The 6,165-nt window shown below is 37.6% G+C and overlaps 1 protein-coding gene across 1 annotated transcript in view; it reads right to left on the bottom strand.

Moving 5' to 3' along the window:
- LOC145260981 (BAI1-associated protein 3-like) overlaps nt 1-5,524 on the bottom strand; it is a 6,272-nt gene extending 748 nt beyond the window's left edge. The window contains exon 1 of the mRNA XM_080119113.1: nt 2,821-5,524. Coding sequence (XP_079975239.1) covers nt 2,821-5,265 — 2,445 coding nt within the window. The 5' untranslated portion in view covers nt 5,266-5,524. The remainder of the gene's footprint in view (nt 1-2,820) is intronic.
- Nucleotides 5,525-6,165: the final 641 nt, after the last annotated feature.

Here is a 6,165-nt window from a genome sequence, read left to right as displayed (position 1 = left end):
TTTAATTAAATTAAATTAAGTCAGCCGGCATATTCCCTTAAGATTAGGTAGATTTTTCCACGGCTGCATCAGACGATGTCATAAGTGGGGTGAGAAGAGACAGCGGATGTAGAAGAAACTTCGCCAACCAAGTAGTTTTCTGATATAAGGTTTAAGATGGAGACAAAACGATTATTACCAAATTTCTGTCTCCACATAAACTCAAAAAGATAGCTTGAGAAGCTCCTGGCGTTTGCAATTCACATTCAATGCTGCCAAGACCAAACTGGTTTCCTTCAATAACTACAAGAAACCTTCTTTGCCACCAATAGCAATGGCCAGTGACTCCCTGTCTGAGAGTACATCTTTCAAACTGCTTGGCCTAACGTTCACAGGAAACATGAGCTGGAACAATTATATTGAAAACATTGCCAGGGCCGCTGCAAAAAAGGTAGGCTCTCTCTACCGTGCTAGAAAACTACTGACACCTGAAAGTATCCGGTATCTCTATGAGGCCACCATTCACCCATGTATGGAATATTGTTGTCACATCTGGGCTGATGCGTCTACTACTAGTCTCTCGCTCCTAGACAAGGTTTAAAAAAGAGTCGCCAATTTTATAGGCCCTGAACTAGCATCTAAGCTTCAGCCTCTGTCCCATCGACGAAACGTTGCATGCCTCTGCTTGTTCTACAAGTATTTTAATGGTGAATGCTCTGACGAACTGCAGACACTTGTGCCCCCACGACGGAGACACCCTCGACAAACCCGACAGGCAGCTAAATCCCACCCCCACACAGTAGAGATCCCTAGATGTAAAAGATCTTTCTACTCCAGTAGTTTCTTCCCCAGGACCGCTAGACTCTGGAATTCCATTCCAGGATCCTGCTTCCCTAACTGTACTGACATGCAGAAGTTCAACTGCAATGTGAACCGACATCTTGCTGCCCAAATCCCTACATAGTGCCCCAGTAGTTGCTGACCCTGATAGTAGCCCCCTACACCTAAGTGGCAATGTGCCTTATTTGGGGTGAAAATGTAATAAAAAAAAAAAAAATTGACTGTTGATCCAAGGTGGAGATATTCATCTTTTATAAAGTTCTTAGGAACAGCCGTTTGAGAGTGTGTTTACTTAATTTAATGATTTTTTTTCTTCCAATATTTTTCCACAAAGATCGTCTGTTTCTTTTGTCGTGCATTGATCGACTGATCGGCGTCTTATGCCAGAACCCGAGCGCATGACGTCATATTCCGAGCAAAGCCGAGAAGACGGTTAGTTACATCTGGTTCAAATTGTGCACAAGTACATAAAAACAAAACAATAAATACCAGTACAATCATTTCGTATGAACGTTGTTCGCACTAATACTTCAAAGCAACAGCTGAGTTGAACGAAAATGACGAAATCAACCGACAGTTCTTAAGAGCACATTGTACATTACCAGGAAATGTCATTTGCCTTGTTTGTTAAAAAAAAAAAAAGTTATTTCCGGGAAGAGAAATGTATATGGCGTTGTACAAACTCCTAGTTAGTGCCGAAAACCAAGAAAAGAAAATATTGTAACTTCAGTGTCAGTGACGCCATTGGACACATTTCTAGAAAACTCACAAATTTTATGTTGGAAACTTAACTCTAAAACCCTAAACCTATAACTAACCCTAATTCTCACCTAATCCTAACTTAACCCTAAAAGCAACCTTACACCTAAAACAAACCTGAATACTCTAATCAACCTTAACCATAACTCTAACCCTAACTATACTTAATTTGAAAACAAAATAGCGACCACTTAAAACCACTAGGGAATTCACAGGATAATAAAGATCTTAATGCCATAAAAACTATTTGTTGGCGCTGTCATATATATGATATATTTTCCTCTTATGATGTGAAGTTGTGATTTCTTACACAACTGATAACATTGATTATCCGAGTAATAACATATAACAAAAAATAAAATATAATAAAAATAATTACTAATATAATTAATAATTATAACAAAATAAAAATGCTAAAATAAATTTAAAAAATAACAATAAAAGATTATATAAAATAATATAAAAAGAATTACTAAAAAATTTGAATGTAAAAACGTTTTTTAGCATCACTGGAGATTTTCAAAAAAATTTTCTTGCAACGACTATAAATAAAATAGCGAACTGTTGCTATCAGCACTAGGATGCGTTCGTAAGCGACCAGACCTTATGACTTCGGCCGAAGAAATCACGAGCAAATTCGAGTCGTTAAAAAACTGATGAACTGGACAACAAGATACAAATAAAAAATCTATTTCATCAATAACTGGTAAATATAGATTCTTCTTAATTATATTTGACCAAAGGCATTTATATCTCAAAACATTACTATAAAAGCAATTACTTTAATCAAAAGGGAGATAACTAGGAAAGAGTTATTCCCTTTTGCACTGTTACGATTGTAAAAAGCTTACTAGCAATTCGTTTCTTTCTACTTTGGTTTTCTTCTTTTTTTTTGTAATAAAATTTCTTTTTCAAATTATCTTTTTTTTTTTTTTCACTGTTTATATGTTTAATTAATATGATTGTGGCGTTACCCCTAGACAAGGACACAAAAACCGTAACAGCGCCAATTTAAAATGTTAACATTCGTCCAAAACGGATCGGAATATTCCTAAAAGTCAACTTTTAAAATATGAGTGTTTAGTTGGTCCACATCAGCAATTTCACATTAATATAATTGAAAAAAAAAAAAAAAAAAAAAGAAAAGAGATTTTAGTGTGCAACTTGTAGCTAAGAAGCTACCGGTAACATAGATATTAAAGAGAAGTTGTTTTACTTTATAAATAAGAAAAATATACTTACTTTTAGGATTATATCTCGGATGATTGTCAGTAAAATATTCCAGAGAGTGCAGAGGAATATGTCAAAATTGCTAACCATGAGATTCCTATGCAAAGTATCTAAATTAGTTTCCAGATAATTGCTTAGGTTCCTAAAAGCGGTTTCTTTTATATTCCTGTCGATATAAGATGAACTCACGTTGTTCATTTTTTCCTTAAGGTCATTTTTCATTTGTTCGGCCACCGCTGACAAGACAATCTGGATAATCTTCAAAATGGCTGAATTCGTTCGTTGGTACATACGATTTCGAATTTCAAACAGGAACAAAAACCTTTCAGCGTCTTCGATGCCCGCTAAAGAACCTTGCAATGGTCTGAGAGTTTCAAGTTTTTTGAATTGTGGCCCAAGGGATAGTCGGACCTGCTCGATGCTGTTGATGATCCGGTACAGCTGATCGGACACGTCAAACTGACCGATGTCGTCGAAGAATTTCACTGCCTTTAATTTGTCATAGACAAGGGTCGCGTAAAGCTTGGCTCCATCACAGATCATACCCAACACGAGGGTACCAATGGCATAGTACTCGCACCCGTTCGGCCATGCAAGTTGGGATACCATCTCGGAGAGTTCGTTGAGACAGACGCTGACGTCGACTGCCGACGATGTGAAAGAAGTAAGATTCGTGACCGGCGAGGCCTGATCGAACCCTACCGCCGCCCGGATGATGTCCATGGCTTTCTCGCGGCTCATGATCAGCCATCGCTCGAGTTGGAAACGGAACCACTCGTGGTAGGTAGAAAGGTTTGGCAAAGGACGATGCTTTGGCGGTAGCGCCTCCAATATTGATAACACTTCTTTTAAAGCTGTGTAGAGTTTGAAATAGTTTGTCCACAGATTCTCATCGCTTTTCCACTTTTTATGGAACTTTATGATTTCGCCGATCGCTACCTGATTGCGGCCGCCAACCTCAATAAACGCTTCCATGATATTTTCCACCAGGTTTTTCTCAACTAAGGGATAGATCAGCAACTCGTAATCGATATCTATCATACGAAACTTCGATTTATAATAGCAGTTGCCCTTCATCAAATCAATGCTGACGTATCGTGTCAAGTTTAACAAACTTTCAACCACGTATCTCGGTTCCTTTGTTACAGGTTTGACCTTCCGTAGCACGTCCTGGTACCATTCTTTCGTACCTTCGACAAGGGCCGTTTTTATGCTGTCCTTCAAGTTATCCAACGGATAGCAGAGACGCGCCAGATCGAATGTGATTAAAATCTCGAGACATTTTAAAAGATTGTTAAAATCGGGACCGTCTTGCGACGTTTCTCGAAAGAGCCTGATCCTTTCCAAGCAGTCGCCAACGAATATGTGAAAAGCATCCTGGAGGATAGCAACTTCGCCATTTTGTAAACTTTTGCGAGATGAGCGATTCCACGAGGCCTGGAGACGCTCCAGATAAAAAAGCATGGCGGAGTGATGCATATGCATATTGTGGTGCTGTTTAGTGTAGGCTGTCCACAGGCTGACGTCCTCCTGGAATTCACACAGGTCACTGTGCAACGCATGAAAATGGATCACGGCGAGTAGTCCATTTACCATTGTCCCTGTCCACTTGTCGTTTTCCATAGAATGTCTTCCGGTTACAGTATATCTGATGAACGTTCCGATAACACAAATATTAATCTGGATATTTTCCCGATAATTGTCGTCCACCAGGAATTCTGTAACCTTACCGACTTTTAGTACTACTCCAGGTTTGATAACAGAGAATCGGAAACCTATCCGTATGTCGCCCATAACATCAGAATTCCATGAGCGACCCTCAAGTTTGTACCACGCACTTTCTCCCACCGATGGGATGGATTTTACAAGAATACTTATCCGGCCTAAAAAGTCGTCCACATCCTCCTCTGACCTACACAGTTTCCTGAAGTCCTTCAGGCCTCGATGTAGACCTTCGGCACTGACGCTTTTACCGAGGTTCATGACTGCCTCTTTCAGGCTCTGCTTCTGATCTTTATCCCAGATGTCGAGCAAGAAACTATCCCTGCTCGGTTTCTTGATCTCGAACTGGAACAATTCGTTCCAGACTGGGTTGAGTTCCTTCTCAATCAGACGAGTCTGGTACTGTTTCTTTGCCGGCAACGTCTCCAGGGCTGTCCTCTTCTTTGATTTCGGGTGCTCGTCCGTCTGAATGCCCAGCACGCAATACGGGTCGCTCGTTCCGGTCACGTCCTTGGCCTTCAGATCTTTCGCCTCAAACACGACGACACGCAGGACGATCCGAGGAGCGGCTCGCTTTTTGGCGGCATTCATTGCTGTCACGTGTTCACCCTTCGTCTTGTTGAAAGCATTTCGTGCATGTTCGTACAAAACTTGCTCATCGCAGATGAAGTTGTCTGGACATTTGCCGACTGGATACATGATGCTGTACAACACGTCCACATAGAGTTCGTCCATAGTTTTTGTTTTATCCTTGTTTCGGAAAACCAAAAGATAACAAGAGAAACCTGTTTAGAAGCAGTTCTTCAGCGGTCAACGGTGTCGGGTTGAATTCTGTTTCTGTTATGTAATTTCCGAAACTTCGAGATTTATGTGCAAGAATTTCTCTAGCATCGCCAAATATAGAAACATTTATTCATCAATATTATTTATTTGATATGTTTTTATTATGATATTTTTTATCAGTGTTATTATTATCTTTTATTTTATTTATTTATTTATTTATTTTTTGTTGTTATGATTTTAGATGATTTTAAGCACGTTAAACAAAACTGGAAACAATATTTTAAAAACAATATATTTTCCTAGATAACAAAACAATACATATTAAGAAAAATAGATTATTTGATTATTTTTTATTAAAAAAAAATATATATATACGCTATTTGTTTAATAAATATTTAAAATACACATTTCGTAATAAAAGTACACATTTCTCCATATGTAAAGAGGGAAACGTTTAACTGTGTAAAATACAACGAATGCCTTTTCAAATATTTAAAAAAATAAAAATAAAAAAGATACAGCAAAGATATTTAATTGTATTTTCTAAAAACAAAAATCCAAACATATTTCATTATGTATTTAAAACTATATTACAAAATATTTGTTTATAAAAGATATAATAGTAATAGATAAAGAATTCTAAATTTGCTACGACAAAATATTTTCCGATTTTTTGTAATTTCTTGAATTCAAATTTAATACACAGATTATTGATTTCTAGCCTCCATCGTCTAAACTGGAAGTCAAGTTTCTCGAATTATCTTTTGGTTTGCTCGTGTTTTTTTATTTAGTCTTCAATTTCTTTTGAAATATTTAAAAGCTATATTTTAAAAAAATGAATAAATTAATAAT

The sequence above is a fragment of the Euprymna scolopes genome, chromosome 37 (genome assembly GCF_053919585.1).
Source record: "Euprymna scolopes isolate OS-2025 chromosome 37, ASM5391958v1, whole genome shotgun sequence".
Lineage (NCBI taxonomy): Eukaryota > Metazoa > Mollusca > Cephalopoda > Sepiida > Sepiolidae > Euprymna > Euprymna scolopes.
The sequence above is the reverse complement of the archived record's forward strand: the minus strand, read 5'-3'. Positions and strand labels throughout refer to the sequence as shown.